A 22,293-nucleotide genomic window follows, 5' to 3' on the forward strand; every position below is an offset into this window, starting at 1 on the left:
TGTGTGACCTGATCTGTCTGCTGACACAGTGTAGGACTGTGCAGATCACAAACCATTCTCACTGGTCTAACCCCTGAACATTAATGTGAGAACCCTTCTGCTGTATTGTCTGCTCGATTTGCTGACAGTACAGGGATGAGATTTAACTTATGTGCAAATAATAAACTAATTTGCACCCTGTAAAGGGGGGGCTACGGTGTGCGCACGTGTGCCGACTGCAAGTGACTCGCGCATGCACAGTACATACACTGCTCATGCCGATCTCGGCGTGTGCATGGTCACTCCTACTGCACAAGCGCTGTCACACCAAGGAGGCCCACTGTGTGTGCCGACACGCACACAGTGGGGAAAGACACCAGGGATGATGACATTTTCACCCCTGGCCGACACACACAGCGTCCACATGTGTGTGGTGAATTGCCACACATACACACGTTGTCGCTGGGGAGGCTGGGAGTTTCCGGGTCTGGACTATAAAAGTCAGACCCTGGACTTCCCCTCGTTCTCTCTGCTACCTGCCTGCCCCTGGCCAATGAGCATACACTACACTACAGAAAAGAGTATACTATAGAAATGCACTATTCTATAGGGATAAACTACACTACCGAAAATATATAGTATACTACAGAAAAGGCAATATAGTTTAGTAATACACTTTTCTATAGGGATACACTACACTACAGAAAAGGACTCTATACTACAGGAACGTTCCCTACATTGCAGACAAAGAATTGGATTCAGGATACAAGGCTTTGATAAGTATCATTGATAATAATATATATCTATAAAGCTATGTGTTTGTAATGTTGGTTTAACTATTTATATACATATAACGGTTAGTTATTGTTTGATATATATAATAGTTAAATCTATATTATAAATGCTAATTATTATTAAAGATACACATGTAAAGAAAATAGTGCAAGGATAGTGTAAGGAATAAAGGTGGTGAACCTAGGGTTAATTTTATATTGATATACTACGTTCTGTTGAACAATGTTATGATATATGTGTGAACTGTGAATGAAGGGTTTTCTGTGTTATCAGTAAAGTACTTTGATTTGAAATCATACATATGTTGTGAGTATTGATTATTTATAGCAATTTTGCAGCTCAGTGGCCTAGTGGTTAGCACTTCAGCCTCACAGCGCTGGGGTCATGAGTTTGATTCTCGATCATGGCCTTATCTGTGTGGCGTTTGTATGTTCTCCCCGTGTTTGTGTGGGTTTCCTCTGGGTGCTCCGGTTTCCCCCCACACTCCAAAAACATACTGGTAGGTGAATTGGCTGCTATCAAAATTGACCCTAGTCTCTGTGTGTGTGTGTGTGTGTGTGTGTGTGTGTGTATGTTAGGGTATTTAGACTGTAAGCTCTAATGGTGCAGGGACTGTACAGTGCTGCGGAATTAGTGGCGCTATATAAATAATTGAAGATGATGATGTTGAAATATATATTGTGAAGTACTGCTGAGATACAGTGGTTATTAGATAAATAATTCTGTAAAGCTTAAGTGTTATTTAGTGTGGTCAAAAGACTGAGTAAGGCAACATTGTTTAAGGAAAAGTCCATAAAAGTTTTATCTCAAGTGTATCTGAGAACAGAATAAGAGGATAGAGTGCGCATTTAGGGCATAACCACTGGTCCTTTTACACACTCCTTGCACTGTAACATGCTTTGTCCTGGAGAACATTTACTCCTTTTTTTACCTTACTTTCCTTAATGACTCCGACCCCAGTATGTCTAGGAAGTAGAAGTAGTGTGAGACCACTGCGGCTGTGTGGTATAGGATCATTACTGACAAAGTAGTGTGACTCCAGTCCTATGCAATAACTCATATCTAGGAAGTATAATGAAGCGCTGTAAATGGAGATGAGCTGTTGCAGTCTAACCAGTAATTAACTCTCAATTAAAATTAGTTGTGGTTTTAAAGCTTTTGACTATTCCTGCACTTTGCACCATTTTTTTCATAGCTCGGTGAAAATCAATGTCATTGATTTTTTGCAAATTAATTCTTTATATATCTGTGCACGATTTCCCCTTCAGTATTGTTAGGAGTGTTGCTGTAGTGTTTGCATATTACTACTAAACGCAGGGGGGGTTTCTGGTTCTCCAGAACCCCCCCCTTCTTCCGCTAACTAAGTGCCCACCATAGTGGCACTGTCCTATACAGCAGCTGCTGTATAGGACAGCGCTGCCGAAACGGAGCTGCTGTGCATGGGCGGACGCATGCGCAGCAGCTCTCTCGTGGGTTATTTTTTGGTTCAGGGGGGAAACTGACAATCCTGCGTGCGCCCCTGCTAAACTTCTAGTTATGAAGGTGGGTCTGATATATTTTTACTTAATTAACATTTGTTGTGCTTTCTTCCTTTACAATACAAATTTATATTTTACAATTATAGGAAGATATTGTTAATGTAAATTAACTTTACTGAAGTTTACATAGATTTATTTTTTGTTATAACTTATCATCATCATCATCATTTATTTTTATAGCGCCACTGATTCCGCAGCGCTGTACAGAGAACTCATTCACATCAGTCCCTGCCCCACTGGAGCTTACAGTCTAAATTCCCTAACACACACATACACACACACACACACACACACACACACACACACACACACACACAATTAACCTACTAGTATGTTTTTGGAGTGTGGGAGGAAACCAGAGCACCCGGAGGAAACCCACGCAAACACGGGGAGAACATACAACCTCCACACAGATAAGGCCATGGTTGGGAATTGAACTCACGACCCCAGCGCTTAACGCGTTTTGTCTCAAAAATAGTAATGGTGATAAATAGTGGAAAAGTGCTGTACTGATAAATGATCATCATAGTCACTTATTACACCGAGCTTATACTATTTGCAAGAATTTGGGGACTACAAAGTTGCAAATTGTTCTGTTTACTGCTCTTTGTGGGTTTAACTCCAAAGCTGATATATGTAAGAAAAACAATCTCGGCAGAAATCTGCAGCCAAAATGATGTATTAATGTGTAGAAATAGTGAGTGTCTTACATTCATCTTCCAGTTGTCACTGTAACTATGACTACACTCACCTAAAATAATACTGCTTACCCCAGTTGTTATGTCAATAACCTGTTTTCTACCACTGGATTTATACTCATTGCCTGAAGCATTTTGAGTCATGTTAAAATGTGCAGTTTAGCTTGCAGCTTCCCATTGGATCACGGGATCCAAAACACCTCTGGCTGACATATGCGGCTACTTTTAATTAACCAAATAAGCATTAACGGTTTCACAGACACGGTAGAGCCCCAGGCAGAACTGCTTGAGTGTGCAGTTTCTAGGCCTAGGCTAATGGGAAGGGAATGTGTATGAATGGAGTTGGAGGGTTGGCAAAGCTCGTTAGACACTAGACACACCCCTCTGTGAATTTAGCCACGCCCCTGCAGTGGGATAGTTTATGCCCAACTATGGATATCCCACAGAACCTCGCAGCTGCAAAAGCCCTAGGTGTGGTTATACATGTTTGAGAGGAGATCAAATACCCCTCCCAGTTGAACGTCAGGCTGTATAGACATTATTCCAATATTCGGAATAGATTTTTAAGGCTAAATAATTTAGAACTTATTTAGAAGCTGTCACGTCGCAAATTTGTGTCTCGGTATAAATTAGAACACATCCCTAGATATTCCTTATTTTAAAACACCATGTATGGATAAATATATTACCGTAAAGTGGGCAGTACAGTTCTGTACATACAGAGAGAAAGACATTTATGTAATCTTGGAAATGCATTGCTTCTAATCCTTTTTGGTTTTTAAAACAAAATGTACACACTGCAAACAGAGCAGACCAGCGAGTAGCAAATCCCATCGGGAAATATGTAAAATTCTTACTTAAACACTTGAAAGGTGTTATAATGGAAGTAAGAGGTGGGACCTGTGAATGTTATTAATAGTTTTCCTTGTCAACCAGTAGTATATAAATTTCCCTAGGATGAGTGGCTATATAGTATATTGCACACTATTGGTCTGCTTTATAATTAGATTATTATTATTAATTTTTATTTATAGGGCGCCACTAGGTATCCGTAGCGCCGTACAGGGACAAACAAAATTACAATACAAAGGTGAGACAGCACGATACAGTAAACAAAACGCACAGTAACTCAGTGAGCTCAAAGCACAGCTAGAGGGGCGGGGGAGGGGAGAGGGGAAGGTCCCGCATATGGCGGAGCCCAAGAGGGCACGGATGGCAGGGAAACCCCCAGAGTGGAGAGGAGGGAGCAAGAGGGAACGGGGAGAAGAAGGTATTAGAGGAGGAGGGCAAGGTAGCTGGAGAGCAGAATTAAAAGTGGTGAAAACAGGAGGAGAGATGACCCTGCTCAAAGGAGCGTACAATCTAGTCTGTCTAGATGTTAGTCTGTTTTTGCCATGCAAAAAGGAAACCGTCACACTGTGCATGCACACAACTTGCATCTGTATTTGGGCTGTGGGATCTTGCATTTGCAGACGCTTTGCCCTGATGTGGTTGATCAGAGACATTCCGTACAGTTGGTGGCGTGGAGAAGCAAGACACTCGCGCCCCCTTAGTGATGCGTCTGGTTTTGACTTAGACGGACCTTTAATCTTTGAACATTCCATAGGCCTGATGTAGTTTTGTTAGTTGATGATAATGATGGTCGCATGTTTGTCACAAGCACATGTATATGCTGTCATTAAAGTTGCCTATATTTTAAGATATGTGTGACTCAATATACAGATAGATGCATATTTACACCTTAGCAACAGTTTTATGCTCATCTGTAAATTAGACATTGTATCTTCTGCTGGATCAGTCTTCTCTTTACTCTCATCTACATAAAAATATGTTTGTTGTATTTTGTTTGGACGGGGCAGGAAGGATGTGATGGACCTATTTAGTGAAGTGGTCACGATTCTGCAGCCTTCATATTAATCTGGCCCTGGATGTAAAAAAAAAGAAGAAAAAAGTGTCTGACTCATCAAGTAGTTTGTTTTATTTTATTTTTTCCAGATTTGGTGCACAACCAATCACCCAAACAATCCACCATCTCTGCACAGTGTCCCCCAGCCATGTATTACCAAGCTATCTACAGCTGTCTTCACGGTTGCATCACACAGTGGACAGAAAAGGCCATATGCCACATCTTACCATCATGCAGGAAGAAGACTATGCAGAGGACGCCAAACTGGAAAGCGTATTGCTGGATGATGGCGAAGACCAAATGGGGTAATCCTGTTTTATTTCTTGATCCACTGCTGGGGGGGCTCTGCAGTATTGCTAGTTTGGGAGTCGGAGGTTTATTGCAGTTTTTCTTTTAATAGAACTTTTTAAAACAATATCTTAGTACCCTCTTCAGGGGCGCACGCAGGGGCGGTTTCTGGGTCTCCAGAAACCCCTCCCCTCCGCTAACAAAGAGCTCCCACATAGCGGCACTGTACTATATAGCAGCCGCGGTGCTGTCAAAGAAGCGTCTGCGCCGGTGCTGTATTGTATGCAGCACCGTCGCGGACGCCTCTGCGCGGGCGCATGCGCAGCAGCTCTCTCACCCCCTAAAAATCCTGCGTGCGCCCCTGCTCTTCTTTCATTCTTTTTTGACACTTTCATTCCCATGATCACCACCACCTGTAGTGCACTAACACTCTATATATACATTGGCTGCTCAACTCACTGGGGCATATTCAATTAGCTTTTGGATTCACGGTAATGCGCCGGAACAGCCGCGAAACGTAATACACGGTACCGCAATAACGTGGATTTTCGTTCGCAGCCCATAGGGTTGCGAACGAAAATCCGCGTTAATGCGGTACCGTAATACCCGCAAGAACGCGAAAGCTAATTGAATATGCCCCTCTATGTCAAGTTTCGCAATGCCAGCACTTGCACACTTTAGCTTCAGCACTCCCCAGCCACACTGCAGGATCACCCAGCCCAGGCCCCTACAGCGAGTAGTTTAGCGAGCAGTGTTGAAGACAGGTGTAATTGGTTGACAATCATTATCTCTCCTGTTGGAATGTGGCCTCTCTTAAGAAATCACTTATCCATGACAGCCCCTCCCACATGCACAAAGAGCCCATTACAGAAAGCGTGTGTGCAGGGGATGCTCCGTTCCCAGTGTGTCAAGAACGGCCATCAGTCTTCATCAAGCTGGCCCACACATGTCAGCCGTCCAGTGACTGATGCCTGTTTACTCTCGTCAGTCACTGTATCCAGCCTGGAGCCCTCAGTAACTTTCACAGCAAATGAAAAAGATGGAACATTAGGAATGAATTTCTACTCACCTGCTGCTCATCAATACCTGTTCATACCAATCTGCAGAATACATGCACTTTATTGCAGTTATAGACCTGACTATCATATTAATAAAATAATACATTTGATTTTATGTTGTACTGCAATCAGAGATGAAATTGGCAGGTCGTTTATGATTTATAATATATTGTTAAGCGCCCAGACCGAAGGGGGTTAATTTAAAGTAGCAATTTTGGAAAAGTACAGAGTCCAGTGTCGCTCCCTGTCTTGGGGCTGCCAATCCTTAAAAACAACCAAGTATCAAAAATACATGGACAGGTGCGCCATAGGACTGAATAGATATTAATGCAAGAAAACAAACATGCTTTAAAGGTGTTTGAGTGCTTTACCTTGTTTTCCATGTATTGCTATTTTACCAATACAATCATTTATGCTGGTAGTGCACATTAATGCATGAAAACAGCTAACGCTGCATTCTAAACTTTTGAGAGCAGCAAAATTGTGGAACACAGTGGTGGAAACAACACCATGGACACAAATAGGTGTGAACGAACCTTCTGCGTTTACATACGTTAGGGCAGTTTAAGCAAGAAACTTTTTAATGTACTATAATTATTATTTACTGAGTCTGTTGAAAATCTTGTAAAACTGCCCTATTGAAAATAGGGGTTTGCCCCAGTTCCGGTCTGGCGCTAAATATAAGACATTTTACCCAAAAGCACACATTGTAGCTTGCCGTGTGTCCACCCTGTATGCTCCTTATACATTAGTCAATATACATGAGAAACCAGTGCTGGAGCTAGCATTGGTGCAGCAGGTGCGGTGCATCGGGGCCAATTAAAATAATGGGGCCCGCTGTATGTGGAACTAGCGGGCTGTGGCCTCCGATTCCCTCCTCCCCGCTTCCCTGCACCGGGGCCCACAGCTCGCTAGTTCCACCTCTGTAGGAAACCATCCAGAGCAGTCCGGCATGACCCTGTAGAGGTTTCCATTTTGCTTTTGAAAGCCATGTACAGTTGCGCAAAAGTAGGTTTGTAACATCACAGTAATGAAACCCCTATATCTATAAGGATCAGTTGACCACTAACCTGTCTGAAAAAAGAAAGTTGTAGCCTGTTGGTAATTTGTCAGGGCTGATGCAATGTACACCTGCACTACATCAGAGGGTCCCAGTTAAAGTACTCCAAAAGACAGGCTTTAATTACACTTGTGCCTGAGTATCAGTCACAATGTCTGTGTCCACAGTGCAAACCGCTAGAACAATGGTTTTCAATTACAATCTTCAGTGACCCTTAACCCGTCCAGGTTTTATTGGTATCTCTATCCAAATAAGGAGCAATCCAAGCTGACACTGCTTTACTTATCTATGGATATTATCCAAACTACCAGATCAATGGTTTCCAGTTACCAGCCTCAACGGTCAATAACAGGCCAATGTCTGAACGACTACAAGAGATAAACTATAACGGGAAGATCCGCTGTGTATTTTTCAATTCACATTTCATGGAATGGATAGTTTTTGAATAGAGCTGTGTCATTGACAGTCACCTCATTCTGCTGTGAGCTGTGGTTGGGAACACTTAAGGCCAAATTCCACTGGCGGAATGTACAGAATTTCATGGACAAATATGGAATGAAGGATATATTTCATGGAGGAGTTAAAAAAAAGTATCTCATCTCTAATGACTGCTTTGCCCAATTAAAAAGAGGATAGAGGGTGATGACTATGATAGTTTAATTGGACTTTCAAATATATAGAATGAGTTTTATATTGGTTCTTTATGACAAACATTAGCTATGGACCAAACTGATATGGTAATCTTTGTGATTTACTATTAAAGATATATATATTTTTCCATATTCAGTTGTCGTACATTTTAGATACGTAGGATGAGCTTTGTTTTATATAGATGTGCATTTGACACCACAATCTGCCATTGATTGTAGTCTCGCATCACTGCTCTGATACACCCCTGCGTCTTCCCCTACCTCTCAGTCTTTGTCTTCCTCCTTCCATTTCTCTCTTCACGTCATGATACTACATTGATCTTAGGTGTGTGTGTGTGTGTGTGTGTGTGTTAGGGAATTTAGACTGTAGATTGGAATGAACGTCAAGAGGTGGAGGCTGTGGGAGCCATTCTTGGTTTAGTCTGTGTCTATGAAGCATTTTATTATCCCTGCAAAATTACTTTATATTCTACTTCCTCCAAGGTGGCGGCAATGGGTTGTCTGCCGCTCTTTTAGGCACGTTTGATGCAAGAAAGCGCATATAAGCCAATGTACATACATTAAACTACAAACATCTATGTCCCCTTACTCTTATGACTTAATTAAGGCATGAATGAGGCTTGAACAAGCAGTTTTTAAGAGAAGAAAAGGAAGTGTTGTAATTAATTAAGAGGGAGGCCTAAAAATGAGGCTAAGGAAATACTGTAAAGTGACTTTGTACCATTTGCCTTCATACTCATTCCCATCACGGTCGCTCAAATGAACTATACTTACTCACTTAAACACTTGGAATGGGGGCACCCATGTATATATGCGCACAGCAGACCGATAAGTGTATTTACATAATTAGCATGCTCCATGTATGCACATTGTTCAGTTACCGAAGTGCACAACTAAGGGATAAAAGAGATAGAGAGAAGCAATCATATCTTTTACAACTTTAGACAATTTGTTAAAATGACAACAAATTGCCGCTTAGATTTTGTAGAGGTACAGAGATGCTAAAATGCATGGATACTGTGTATCTCCTGAGCACTGAAGACTTTGTGTAGCGGTTTCCAGGATGTTCCTTAAAAAGTGTCCAATATGAGGACAGTATCTAGCCATGTAAAGAGATTTGGGGTCCATAAAAAGCTTCATATATTTGCCATAAAGTGCACTGCCAGTGGAAAGTTAGAACATGGGGGGATGGAGCAATAAACAGTTTAGAAACAGTTTAAAATTACGCCCCCCCCCCCCCCAAAAAAAAAAACCCCACAACATATATGCACACATACAACACATATGTTTGCTATCTTAACTAATCTACCTGTATATTACAGAATTCTGCAAGATGGAGTCCCGACCTCAACATTGCAGTCTCAGCCCCAGAGGGGCAGCGTTGTTACTCTGCCTCCCCGCAGTACTCGGAGCTTAGATTGGTGGCAGAAGATTGCAGAATATTATGTGGAAGGAACACGAATGGAACTGGTTGGAGACAAGGTAGCATAGCTTTCAACATTCAAAAGGCTAAAGTGAATGGGCTTGTTCAAACAGATGGTCTTACACATCATGATATGCCCTTGGATGACCTTTTAAACACTGACCAAAAATACAATGTAAATAGCTAAAAACAGCGCTAGCGGCCACAAGCCCAAGCAGAGCCTATATCACTTTCTTGAAGGGCACATTTTTTATTTATTTATCTATTTATTTTTAATATACATTATTAATTAGATGATGATAACTGGTCTCTCTTGTGTGCAGCCACACCAAGATAACGCATTTATTGATGCGCTTTACACATATGTAGCACATTATGCTGAGTTGATTGTATCTTAAGATATATGCAACTCAATATAACCATGTAAAAATTATTTTTGGGGCACGTATTTTTTATGTACGTTTTGGACACAAATGCGTACAACTCTGCTGTACATGAGGCCTTAGTGTTGGTAGTAAATCCAGTTAGAAAGTGCAATTTTGCACCTTGGCCAAAGCATGTTGAGCTATGGGGAGGGGGAGAATTAAAGTGTACAGGGGGATGTGTCCTAATTGCCCAGTATTTGAGTCCATTTAAAGAAAAGTGCATTTATTTCCCTTGCATCGCAGCACGGTCTGTCCAGGTGCAAATTTGTACCCTGTAGCTGAATTCCCTTCTAAGTCTAAATGGGGCCCTATCTGCTATAGAGTGCATATTTTACTGAGATTAATAGACATTATTACATAGAAACACTTTTAGCCATTCACGGTTATATTTTTCTGTTGTTATTTCACAGGCATCTCTGAACCCAGGGCCCCTAAAGATGTTCTGGGCCCCGGCTCCTCCTAAATTCTCTGCCCCCCTGTCACTTATGCAGAAAACCCTATTCTCAAAGTACGAGGTAATGCTATTGGTGGTAAAAATTCTAAGAGGTTTTACCGCCTTTTTATATACTATGAACTGTGATATCACACTGACTGTAGTTATGACAAAATGATATATGATTGAAAATGAATTATTCATTATATAATTGATATATTGTATCCACATTCAAATGTGCTACTACGTTAAATATTGATTTTACAGTTCTTTATTTTAGTTCCATTTGACACTGTGATGCTCAAACTGTGTGAAGGCCTAGTGCTAAGGGGGGTAGGTGGTCTAGGGTGCCATTGGTGGGGTCTTGGAAGGATGTATAATTACTTCTTGCACCTCAATCATGCATGTTTGAGAGTGTAAGAACCTCTTATTTATACTCATCCTTTGTACGGAGTTGGAATTTTAGCTATTTATAAAAAAAAGTATAATAACAGTCTACTATTTGAATGTAAGAGAGTGATTTGAATACATTAATATTGTTAGACACACAATTCCTATAGTGGTACTGCCAGTAAATGTTTACATTATTATTTTTACAGTTGCTCTGTTGAGAACATCTTTTTAAATGCAGTACCAGCAATGTCCATATGATGTCATAACTGCAGTAAAGTTTAGTGTGCAGGACAACTGTCCTGTCAGTTACTGTCAGTGAAAATTTAAACGTGCACAAAACATTGGAACACTTGGGTATATGAGCAATGCCAAAAATACTAAAAAAAACGAGGCTTTTCATGCCAGAATGTTTTGGGAAATTATGTTATTCAGCTCTGTTTATATATAGTTAATGTCTGCTGAAAATTCAATTAGGAAACATAATAATCACGCTGGTCATTACACGGGTGATTCCATTTTTTTTGCTTTTTACTTTCCAGTAAATTATTCGATGTGCTGGTCCAGTGACTTTGATCAGTTCTGTTTCTTTTGGTCCAGTTTGGTCCCTAGTAGGGGCGTTTTATTATTTTCTTAAACTGATTTAAAGCTATTTATTCTGTATTCCTAAACTTTCATGGAAACTCGGCAGTAGCAAAACTGCAATGAACAGAAATGTCCTTTGTTAGTAGTGTCATTTGCAGCTTGCATCCCCTGGGCTGTCTGATATGCATTTATACCTGTGTATATTAGAATAGGGATCAATGATATGATTGCTGCAGTTAGGTCAGTTTAGCCTGTTGGTCTGATATTGAGTTGTATGCGGGTGCATTTGTACAGCTTTACCATGTGCATGTGAACAGATTTCGGGAACGTATTCAGCCGCACATATCCGACACTTCAAAGCAATAGGTGGAATTTACATGCGAGCTGAGAACTGTAAGGCAGTATACACACACTTACACTCACTAAGCCCTTTGAAATGTGTCAGTATTTGGGTTATATGCAGGGCTGGATTAAGGGAAGGGAGGCCCCCGGGCTAAGGGTACTGTGAGGGCCCCCCCCGCCCACTCATGAGGCCCCAGCCCGTGACCTTACCTCCGTCCGTTGTTCCACTCCCTTTAGTGCTTCTACGGCATGCTGTAATCTCCTTACTAAGGAGATTACTGCATGCTGCGTAAAGCTGGGTACACACTACAGAAATTTCGACCAACTTTTTATGCCGAGCAATTTTACATGCGATCGATGGTCCGATCGCTCGGTCCATGGACAACATACACACTAGCCTTGTTTAGGACGATAAAGGGAAGAGCGGACGTCCCTTTAGCGACTTTTTACAGCCATGTTGTCGTGAGCAATGACTGTAATTTCGTACTCACTGTTGTGGATCGGTCGGAAGTTTATACACACTACACAAGATTGGAGCGAAAATATTAAAAGGTACGACCAACCAAATGAGGCGACAATCGTCCATCTGGGCAGACTTTTTTTTCTTTGGGTCGGAGGGGGGGGGGGGGGGGGGAAATGCCAATGATGGACTTCCCCTTTAAATCCTTATTTCGTGTAGATTCACCTTTGCTCACCATAGTGTCACTCGCCATTGATGTTACTATGTGTTAAGTTCTTTTTCTAATGTCTTGCAGAGCTGCTTAGATGAACAGTATGAAGCAGAGGGATTATCGTCAATGGAGGTTGATAGTCAATCATCAGATGAGGAGCATGTAGACCCGGAAGACCTAGCAATGCTGGTAAATTCAAGATTATGCAAATTTAGATGCTTCCAAATTAATATACATATTTAAATGGGTACATCAATATCTTTAAAAAATATTGGAGGTCAAGAGCACAGTCAGTGATGTGTGATTATCCATTCAAATGTAAAAAACGAATTAAGATTTTAGGTACCTCTATAGGACATTGCACCATTTGTATGCATTCTACATCTCCTGTGCATTCATCTGTACCCAGTTTTGAAATAGGCTGGGCTAGAACAACCTGTATCCAGATATCAGACTTTTCATAGCAGCACACATTATTTCAGGAGATGAATGTGCTGATCATTGTGGAGGCAATGGCTCATTCACTTGTGTTATTATGTTAGTGAGGACAGATTTGCCTGTGACGGGGGAAGTGTCATGATCTGAGGAAGGGAATGGGGGCAGACTAGAAGCTGCAGAGTAAGTTATATAGTTGAAGCAGCAGTGTGAGGCACCTGTCAGGTGTGGGAAGATTGGGGCGTCAAATACATCTGTATATGAAACAAACTTTAATCTGGTCTTTGTTTTATATCCTGTATATGTCAGGAATTCCACAACTGAGTTGTAGGGCCTGATTCATTATAGAAAGGAAAGCAAAAAAAGGAAGTAACTGTTTATCTTGGCAAAAACCATGTTGCAGTGGAGGGGGAGCTACATTTGTAATGTGGGGTCAGGTTTATAGGGATACGGAATATCCTAGATCAACTTTGAATATCAGTGTAAAAATAAAGCTATCAAGTATTTGTGTGCTACATGAACAATCAGCAATTTTCCTTATGTGCAATATAATAAACTAATTTGCACCCCTTGCATTGTAACATGGTTTGTCCAGCAGACCATTTGCTCCTTTTTTTTGTCTTACTTTCCTTAATGATTTAGGGCCGTAGAATTTAATTAATGTTCCTCTGCTGATTTTAAAATCATACTTTGATTATTGCATCCTTTTCCAATGAGAGTGGACCTCATTACGAAGGGCAAAATGGTGCTCCGCACTCCTGCACCTAGATTCCTGCCAGAGTATATTGGTTTGCAGAGCAAAATGATGCATTTGCAGAGGGGGAGAAGTTTTCACCGACCAATAGCAGGAGATTGGTATGAGCGATGACATTCCATGCTATGTACAGATTGTTAAAATTAGATGAAGGGATGGAGAGGGACATTTTCAGGGGACTCTATGACTTTCTCTCTATTTTCATTTTGCAAAAACATTTAATTTTTTAACCAGCTCTGAGCTGCCGTACATCAGGTATTGTATTATATTTACAATAAGTCATACTTGCCAACTCTCCCTGAATGTCAGGGAGACTCCCTGAAATAGGGGTGATCTCTCTCACTCCCTGAAGAGTCTGGCATTCTCCCTGATGCTGAGTCACTACAAGACGTGGTTGGCTTCACCATCTGTGTCATGATGACACAGTTCAGAAATGGTGTCCTATGTCCATGTATTGATGCCTATGGAGGTGGCCATTTTCATGGAGACCAAGATTTAATCAAAGACTGACAGGTAAGACAACATGACTTCAGTAATGGAGACAGAAATGTAAAAGACACTTCAGTCTCTAGAGATTCATTAGCTGCTTTTCTTTAACGTATAGTTGCCTACTTTCCCGGAATGTCCGGGAGACTCCCGCATTTCTGGGAGACCTCCCGGGAGAGCAGGGCAACCTCTCGGTTCTCGCCCCCGCAGTAGATAAGTGGCGGGGCTTATTGACGCAAATATTGTGTCATATTAGCCCCGCCCCCTGCTGTAATTGGCCAAACTTGTGACAATCATTTAGTGGGTGGTGACAAAATTATGTGATTGGTCAAGCCCTGCCCCCGCACGCCCACCTCCCCCGGGATCTCCCTGAAGCCAACAAGGAAAAGTTGGCAAGTATGCAATAAGTTGAATGTTACACCTCCCAGTAGCTCTTAAGCTAATGAGCAAAAAAATGTACATTTTTAATTTTGCAGAGTGGAAATGGTTATGCCCCCTCCAGACAGCAAGGAATGCCCCAAAAATATGTACTCTGCCTCTCATTTCACTAACCAGGTACGCCTACCCCATACATCGCAAGAATTGGCCTCACTCTGCTGATCTCCTCCCATTGGCTGGTGCTAACTTCCGCTCTTCCACAACTGCTGCCATCTTGCACTATAAGTGGCGGAAATTAATTGCTATGTATGACCTTTGTGGCCGTTTTTCCATTTGGTAAATTAGGCCCACAAAAGTGTTACATGTAATAAGACAGCTCACTATCAAGATTAATTAGAACTACATATGAGGCAGTACTGAGGAGCATTTTAGGACAAAAGCTGAAAGGTTTGATTTAATGAAGGGGGTGATTACGAAGTGATAGGAGGTTAGGTTTTGATGTGACGCTTACACTTTGTACAGTGCATTCTTGCAGATTTTTACACCCCCCCCCCTCAAAGACTTAGGTGCACTTCTAGGGCCATGTAGGGCATTGGTGCCAAACCTGTGCACTTCATAAGAGAGGTTCAGTGTCTAGAAGTCATGTGAAACATTTTTGTTGTATATTCCTTTCTGCCCATAGGACAGAGTTTTATCTCGGAGACATACTTCTTTGGCAGACATCACTTGTTCATCTTCATCAATTGAACCACTCAAGGTAAATCAAAGTGTTCATTTGTTTACTTTATACCTAACAGTTTAACCATGTTGGAGCCAAGGTGATGTCATATTGCAAACATTTCTGTGACATCATCAGGGTTGACATCACAAGTGAATGAAAGAAGTGCTTAAAAGCTCAAAAATGTCAAAAACGGAAGAATTTGAAACACATTTAGAAATGCTGACAGATTGTATTTCTAAAAAATCATTCTTTGTATCAATAACTTCTCCATATGTCATTTAAATATGTTAAATACAGATATTTACCGCTGGAGACAGAAAAATGGACATTACACAAACATCATTCGTTCCTATCAGCATTTAAAAGTATAGAAATTCCCCAAAGAGATTTTTTTTTTTACAAAGCTGTGCAGAAGTAAATAATGAAAAAATGTGTATGAGCGTCACAATCTGATTGCACAAGTAGAACTCAGCCAAGGAGATAGACACCAATGGCTGATACCCCCTGTAACTTTATGCAGCGCCAGCATGAAGAATGCGCCCACTAGTGGTCTTAATGTAGAATGCAGAACAAATAGTAATGTGTAAAAGAACAATTGTATAGTTCAGTAGTGTGAGTTCATGCAGTTAACTGTAACACAGCAATTCCGGTAGCAAATAGTAGCCGTGGGCGCAGTATGTACTAGTTAGATTCACAGCAGGTCTCTGGTTCACAAGCGCGGTTGAGTAGTAGTGAGAATATAACGCCAAGGTCTGATACTCAGGAGACACAGTATTAGTTAGACTTTCAGCTAAGGCCGGTACTTCAAGCAAGGAATTGGCAACGGTAAAACTCACATCCAGTATCCAGTTTACAGGCAGGAATAAGCAGCAGTCAGAATGCAAAGCGTTTATCTAGCCAATGATCATAGATAGAGTAGGGGTTCTATTTAGAACATAAAATAAAAGTCCCCCGAGGTGTATTTATCCTTTAAAGATAACTGATTCTAACTTCTTTGTAGTATATGTAGCAAGTTTACCATGTGATATTGCTTCATTTTAGAGACAAATGTCTGGAGAGTTATGAAACATTGGGTGCTCATGGCTGTAGAACAATAGGGGTAACAATTTTGGACACTTACTGTTCTGGTAGTTGGGGTAATATTTTCCCTTTAAAAAGTGTATTTTCTGTGTAAATGAAGTAATGCCCTTTAAATCAATGAAAGGCTACATACACACCACAAATGTACAGCAAAATAGACAAGTATTGTGAAGGTTTTTTATTTTTATATATATTATTTTGTTTATCACCCCCAGAAAACACTGTCAACCTCTGCTCCAGACTTATCTGTCCACATGGACACTACATATCATCTTTCAGCTGACTTTCAAACAAGTATGAAAGAGCTTGAAATGTGGAATCGGCAGAATCACAAGTCAGTAAAACCCCTAGCAGTAAGTCTTGATGTGCACATCGAAGCGGCTGACGTAAAAATCCCCAACACTCTGTCAGAAGACTCTGCAAGGACGACCTTGCTGATTGAGAAAGGCAAACAATTATCTCCGTCAGAGTCTGGAGTTGTCCCAAAAACATTCTTGAATCATGTCATTCCTTATAAGAAGAATGCTAAGAGCAGAAAACGACTCTTAGATCCACAGGAGCTGCAGATTATATTGCAGGAGCTGAACCAACCACCTCGGGCTATTAAAAGGTTAGTTATTATAATGTTGTGCTTTTATGTCTCAGAATGGGGCTCAGGGATGAATGTTTTGTTCCTGAGATAAACTATTGCAACACAGAACATTCTATTGTGTTATCCCACTTGAAGTAAAGAGATAAGGTACTTGCCCAAAGCCCAAGGTCACAAGAAATTTACTAACTTCAGCAGAGTTCCCATTACATGACACTTTCTGTGCCGCTTAACTGTTTATTTACTAGGACTGACAGTTAAGTTGCTCATACAGACAGCAGTTTGGACTAGGCTATGTGTGGGCACAAAAGGACTAGCATCCAGATCACATCTGGGGGTGAATTTATCAAGCTGCAGGTTGGAAACAGTGGAGATGTTGCCTATAGCGGCCAATCAGATTCTAGTGATCATTTATTTAGTACATTCTACAAAAATACAGCTAGAATCTGATTGGTTGCTATAGGCAACATCTCCACTTTTTCAAACCCGCAGCCTGATAAATTTACCTCTTGATGTGCATTAATCAGATTTTAGTTGGGACTGCTGGAAAAAAAAGTTTGCAGATGAGCATGATCTGCCTGTATGCATTCATTGCATGATTGCACTTAAAGCACATGAGTGATACAGTCGGTCAGCCTGAGTGCCCAAGTGGATCCATCCAATTTGGGCACAATATGGAAGGCTAAATTGGATGAATCAGTTGCTCTGCTTTCAGGCTCAGTGTGGATCTTTTTCTATATGCGCTATTCCCGTAATTTCAGAGATCCATGTCCGCTGTGATAAACTCCATGCAACGTAGTTTTAGAAAATGTTGAACTGACCAGAAAAAATGGTATAAGCAGCATTTATGGTCTGTGGAACATTTTCTAAAAATTTCATAATCTCTGTAAAAGCGTTTAATATAGTCATCAATTTACCCTACTTTTACAGGCGGTCACGTTGTTGTCATGATGCACAGTACACCATGGGCAGAGAGTGTGTTGCGTGTAAGGCCTTATACTGTTTTCTGAGATTGATTCACCTTTGCTAGCATTGATATAAAACGTAATATAGACAAAATTAACTTATTTTAAAATGTTTGTGTAAGAGTGTGAGATCTAGTCATAATCTAGTCTCTTGTCAGAGAGGCTAGCAGGCCCCCATACCTGAGGCATGTAAACGGACACCGCCCACATATTACCCATAACTCACCTGGACACTTTTAAGAAATAATAAATACACTGCAAACGGTCAGAACATAAATTATAACTAATTCCCAATCTTCATCCAGCGCAAACACATTGTCAACCCATTGAATTGGTAGTGATGTACAGCGCAATTGTGCAGAGGGTATATAGTCCATGGCAGAGCTGGATTAAAGTTTTGGGGGGCCTGGGCCCTTAAGAAAGGAGGGCCCTGTGGTCTAAAATTAAGAGCACAGTGCCGTCATTCAGGGTGAGAGTACTTACTAAACCAATCTGAAGTCACACAGTTCTCAAGATACTACACTATTAGGCCCTTTGATGATCTAAATGAATAATGGTGCCCTCCTTATGATAGAAATAAATAATAGTGCCCCCTTAATGATTGTAATTAATAATAGTGCCCCCATGATGCTATAAATTAGTAACAGTGCCCCATGATTATCTAAATTAATAATAGTGCCCTCTTTATGATAGAAATAAATAATAGTGCCCCCTTGATGATTGTAATTAATAATAAAGCCCATTTAATGATCGTAATTGATAATAGTGCCCCCTTAATGATTGTAATTAATAATAGTGCCCCCATGATGCTATAAATTAGTAACAGTGCCCCCTGATTATCTAAATTACTAATAGTGCCCCCTTGGTGTTTGAAATGAATAAGAGTGCCCTGTTAATGATCTAATTTGTAATAGTGTCCCCTTGATGATTTTAATAATAGTAGTGCCCATTTGAGTGTAATTAATATTAGTGCCCCCTCGATGAGTGTAATTAATAATAGTACCCCCTTTATGATCTTATCTAGTAATATTGCCCCTTTGAGTGTAATTGATAATAGTCCCCCTTGATAATTGTAATTAATAATAGCCCCCCTTGATGATATATTTTTCTTAGGGCTTCTTCTTTCTTCTCTTGCCTCTGCTCACATTGCGGCCGTGATGTGACAGCACCTGCTCCCGGACAGGTTCACCCCTGGCCGGAGGGCCCCATGGGAGAGGTGTCTCCCCTTAATCCATCTTTGACTTATTGCCCACAGGCCCCAGGGGAGAGAGAGGTCACTAGCGGGTTATTCTCTTTCTGTTCTACAGCTCATGATTTCCCTACATAAAACCGTTTTCTCTTATTTTTTTTCCCTTCGCAAACATTTCCTAACTTTTATATTCATCATGGCTGGCCTTTATATCCTAATGGCTGTATTGAATAGTCTTAAAGTATGTGTCCGTGTTTAGTGTATATATCCATCATTTTGTCTACTTATTACATGTATATATCTTTAATAGTAGCTTTTTCATAGGAGGACCGTAAATATGATGTCTGATGGTGCTATAAAAACAATAATGTAATCTTTACCAGTAATAGATTGTTCACCCTTACAAGAGAGTGTTTTCTTCATCAGCATTTATATTATTACCAAATATTCCAGTCTGTTACTGTTTAAAAATATGGCACAGTAACATACTGTCATAGCGAGATGCCAACAGTGCTACAATACATCCCACTCTTCATCAAATAATTTACCTTACTGTGAGAACAATACAGACATAAGGTAAATGTGACCTGTCTGTAGTTGTTTTGTAAATGAGGTTTTAGTCACACAATTCCCAAAATCATGCAGGTGATCAAGAGTGATGACCATTGTACTCCATCAATAGCTATGGACAGTGCTGGGCACCCTAGTTGTGTAATGGATAATCATTTATTATAACTTTATAATATGCCCACTTAAATGTGTATTTGTAATTATTATTAAATACAACTATTTCATTCATGTATAGATCTATATCACTTGTAAGATCACCAGTCCGTTTGAGTTCCTCTCAGCACTTACGAAGCGCGAGCCTCCCACGCCAACCAGACTTTTCAAGCTTCTTGAACACACATGGTGGTAACCAGACTGGTCAGAATGTTCGTGAGCGGGTGAGAGACGTATGGAATCAGTGGTTTGATGAGGTTTTTCCTCCGAGTCGGGCTTCAGTGGAAGATGAAGTGCAGTACTTTCATAGGAATGACACCATCCATGCTGAGCAAACTACAAAGAAGGAAGTATCCTGGGCAGTAGGCTTGGATTCAATACCCCCAGTGCTGGTAGAGGACCCAACAGCATCAGTGCAAGATGTGGAGAGAGAAATCTTATGTCTGAGCACTCTAATAGAGGAACAAGAGACACCTTCTGCATTTCACTACTGCAGAAGAGGTGCACTCAACAGAAAGCTTGGAAATATAACACTTGCCCTCCAAGATTTAGATTTGGTGAGAAGACACAATATTGTCTAAGTAGTCTCTCTCTCTCAAATGCTGAAAAACCTGTCGTCCTATCAACCTTTCCAGGGGCTCACGGAGGATTTTTATGGGGAGGTTCCCCTCCACCCCCAAAAAAAACAAAACGCGAGAGAGCTGCCGCGCTTGCGCGGGTGCATGCGCAGCAGCTCTGTTTTGGCAGCACTGTACTATACAGCAGCCGCCGCGCTGTCAAAGAAATGTCTTTGACAGCGCCGCGGCTGCTGTATAGTACAGTGCCGCTATGTAGGGCACTTTTTTAGCGGAGGGGAGGGGTTTCTGGAGACCCAGAGACCCCCCCTGCGTGCACCCCTGCTTTCTGCGAAACAGTTCTTCCTTATGTAACCTTTTAGTCTTCCTTCTTCATTTTCTTAACCTTTCCTGAACTCTATTAATACCTTTCAGACAATGCATTGCTACTATAACATCACCTCTGTCCGTTCTGCCCTCTAAGCTGTACATGTTCAGCCCTTGAAGTCTTCTGAGGAGTTTGTTATGTAGCCCATATACCATTTTAGAAGCATTCTCTGAATTATTTCTATTTTATTAATGGCTTTTTGGACATAGGGCAGAACTGTATATACTACTGACAGATCACAAGTAATATCATTAATGGATCTGTAAAACCAAACAGGAAGCAGGGTTGATCCAAGTGATATTCCACTGGTTACCAGCCCTTCCTCTGAGCTTACACCATTCACACTCGACACGAGTAACGCGCCCCGCACACTATTACCATTAGTAAGGTCATTTTAGCGTGGATTTCTGCTTGTGGCTCTCTAGGCTGCGAGCAAAAATTAGCGTTGAAGTTACTGTATTAACTGTAATAATGCGCATTACTGTAGTAACAGTATTAGTGTGCGGGCCTCGTTACTCTCACGACGATCAATTGAATTCCCCCCTCTGTCTCAGATTCCATAGACAAACTTTTATCCATTTCACTATCTTTTGGATAAATTCAAGGATTTTCTGTTTCTGAATCAAATCATTGTTGGATATCTTATTGAATGCTTTTCTAAAATCTTAATGATTTTACAGTAGCAGAGCCTCGGATCTTGTAATTTGTTTGACTTTGGATAGTTAACAATTCATTGTTTTTTATTTTAAATTAATGGAATAATTTTTTTTTATTGATTCAATTAATTTCCCCACTATTGATGATGCCAGGCGCACAGGTCTGTAGTTATCCCTACTGCCCCTTATTGTGTAATGGAACTACAATTTGCCATTCTAGAATTATCTTGAATAATACCTGTCATTAAACCTTATGTTTGCTTAATAATACAGCAAGCGCTGCTCCTTTAATGCTGAAGGATATAATTCACCCATTGTCTTAACTACTTTTAATTTGAAAAAATCAACTAATACCTCTTCTGTAGTAAATATATTGGAAAGTACAGTATTTCTTTCCCCTCTATTGTTGGTGACTCGTTTTGATTATTTAACATTATCTATAAAGCAAACATAGTTATTTAGGCAGTTCGGAATTTCTTTGCCTAATCCATATGTTTCTAAAGAATGTTTTGTTGCCTTTTACTGACTGCACAATTTTTTTGCTGTTTGCTCGTTAACATGCTTTGTTCTGTGTTTAGTCTCTTAGGTTTATATTCTTTTGTTATCATCCTTTGATTAAGTCTGTTTATATTGTCTATATGATTTTAAATATACTTTATATTTCTTAGTACTTATTGTAACAACTGCCACTTCCACCATATTTTTTCTTTTACTAACATAGCACAAAGCTATCTTGCATTTCATGTTTCCGTAGTTCTAGCACTCCACCGATCAATTCCTCCTATCAGAGATTCACATAAATTATTCCTCATTTAGCTAATGTCAGTCTCTCTAATACCAAAAACCTTATTTTGTTGCGGTTCTGCTTTACTGATGACTAAATCTAGGTTTGCTTCCTTGAGAGAGCAAACAATCCAGAATGCCACTAATTTTGGCTAGTTTAGTAATTGGCAGATTCAAGTTCACATCATGCATATTGAAATAGCCCATAATTATTACCTCACCCCTCATTCACATCTATTAATATATTATTCCATTGCTCATATTTCCCTGGTGGTCTATAAATAGTTCTTACTCAATAAATGTCAATCACCACTTTCTAGCCCACTTGACTACACACGTTCGATGGAAGGT

The 22,293-nt window shown here is 40.5% G+C and overlaps 1 protein-coding gene across 1 annotated transcript in view; it reads left to right on the forward strand.

Moving 5' to 3' along the window:
• The window catches only part of TTC6 (tetratricopeptide repeat domain 6), a 110,114-nt gene that overhangs the window by 19,140 nt on the left and 68,681 nt on the right, over positions 1-22,293 (forward strand). The window contains exons 7-13 of the mRNA XM_075193637.1: positions 5,006-5,221; positions 9,295-9,454; positions 10,231-10,335; positions 12,326-12,430; positions 14,977-15,051; positions 16,311-16,705; positions 19,644-20,118. Of these exons, the coding sequence (XP_075049738.1) occupies positions 5,006-5,221; positions 9,295-9,454; positions 10,231-10,335; positions 12,326-12,430; positions 14,977-15,051; positions 16,311-16,705; positions 19,644-20,118 (1,531 nt within the window). The remainder of the gene's footprint in view (positions 1-5,005; positions 5,222-9,294; positions 9,455-10,230; positions 10,336-12,325; positions 12,431-14,976; positions 15,052-16,310; positions 16,706-19,643; positions 20,119-22,293) is intronic.

This window comes from Mixophyes fleayi, chromosome 12, assembly GCF_038048845.1.
Source record: "Mixophyes fleayi isolate aMixFle1 chromosome 12, aMixFle1.hap1, whole genome shotgun sequence".
Taxonomy (NCBI): Eukaryota; Metazoa; Chordata; class Amphibia; order Anura; family Limnodynastidae; genus Mixophyes; species Mixophyes fleayi.